Genomic DNA, 879 nt, shown 5'->3' on the forward strand with positions numbered 1-879 from the left:
TTTCCCTGAAGTCCTGATAAGCTCTTGCAGTAACAAGCACAACAGAAAATTATAAAACATGACATAACATTTTAAGATAGAATGTAAACACTACCGTTTTTTGGAGACAGGAACTGCAGATATGGACTTTATTAAGTTTTCTGGTGGCAGGTCCAAAACCTTTGAAAGCTGTATTTGAAATAGAGAACAAAGCAGCTTAAGCAAATAAGATCCAGGAAAAATACCAATTCCTCTTTAAATACTTGTGAGGGATGTATCATTTATGTCTGAAGCAAAGTTTAACTCACATTGAAAAAAAAAAGAGGAATACTTATGAGCTGTTCTAAGCAATAAGGCAACCAAAAGCATCCTGGCCTGTATCCGAAAATGGTGTGTCCAGCAGGAGCAGGGAAGTGATCATGGCCCTGGACCAGGCACCGGGGAGGCCACAGCTTGAGCACTGGGTTCAGTTTTGGGTGCCACAGCATAAGACGCTGAGTTGCTGGAGTGGGTGTAGAGAAGGGCAACAAAGCTGGTGAAGGGTCTGGTGAACATGTCTTATAAAGAGCAGCTCAGGGAACTCGGACTGTTTAGTCTGGAGGAGGCTGAGGGTAGACCTCATTGCTCTCTACAACTACCTAAAAAGAGGTGGTAGAGAGGTGGGGGTTGGGTCTCTTCTCCCGGGTTACTAGTGATAGGAGAGAAAATGGGCTGAAGTTGCACCAGAGAAGGTTGCGACTGGATATTCGGAAGAATTTCTTTACTGACAGAGTGGTGAGGCACTGGAATAGGCTGCCCAGGGAGATGGTGGTCACCATCCCTGGAGGTGTTCAGAATACATGCAGACATAGTCTAATGGGCTGCTCGGTGACATGTGGACTTGATGACCTTAGAGGTCTT

General features: G+C 45.1%; 1 protein-coding gene across 1 annotated transcript in view; it reads right to left on the reverse strand.

Annotated features, from left to right (window-relative positions):
- RARS2 (arginyl-tRNA synthetase 2, mitochondrial) overlaps positions 1-168 on the reverse strand; it is a gene marked incomplete at its 5' end in the record, with an annotated part of 32,085 nt that extends 31,917 nt beyond the window's left edge. Inside the window, one exon of the mRNA XM_008941820.1 lies at positions 95-168. Coding sequence (XP_008940068.1) covers positions 95-168 — 74 coding nt within the window. The remainder of the gene's footprint in view (positions 1-94) is intronic.
- Between the last annotated feature and the right edge of the window lie 711 nt (positions 169-879).

This window comes from Merops nubicus, unplaced genomic scaffold (assembly GCF_000691845.1).
Source record: "Merops nubicus isolate BGI_N331 unplaced genomic scaffold, ASM69184v1 scaffold16956, whole genome shotgun sequence".
Taxonomy (NCBI): Eukaryota; Metazoa; Chordata; class Aves; order Coraciiformes; family Meropidae; genus Merops; species Merops nubicus.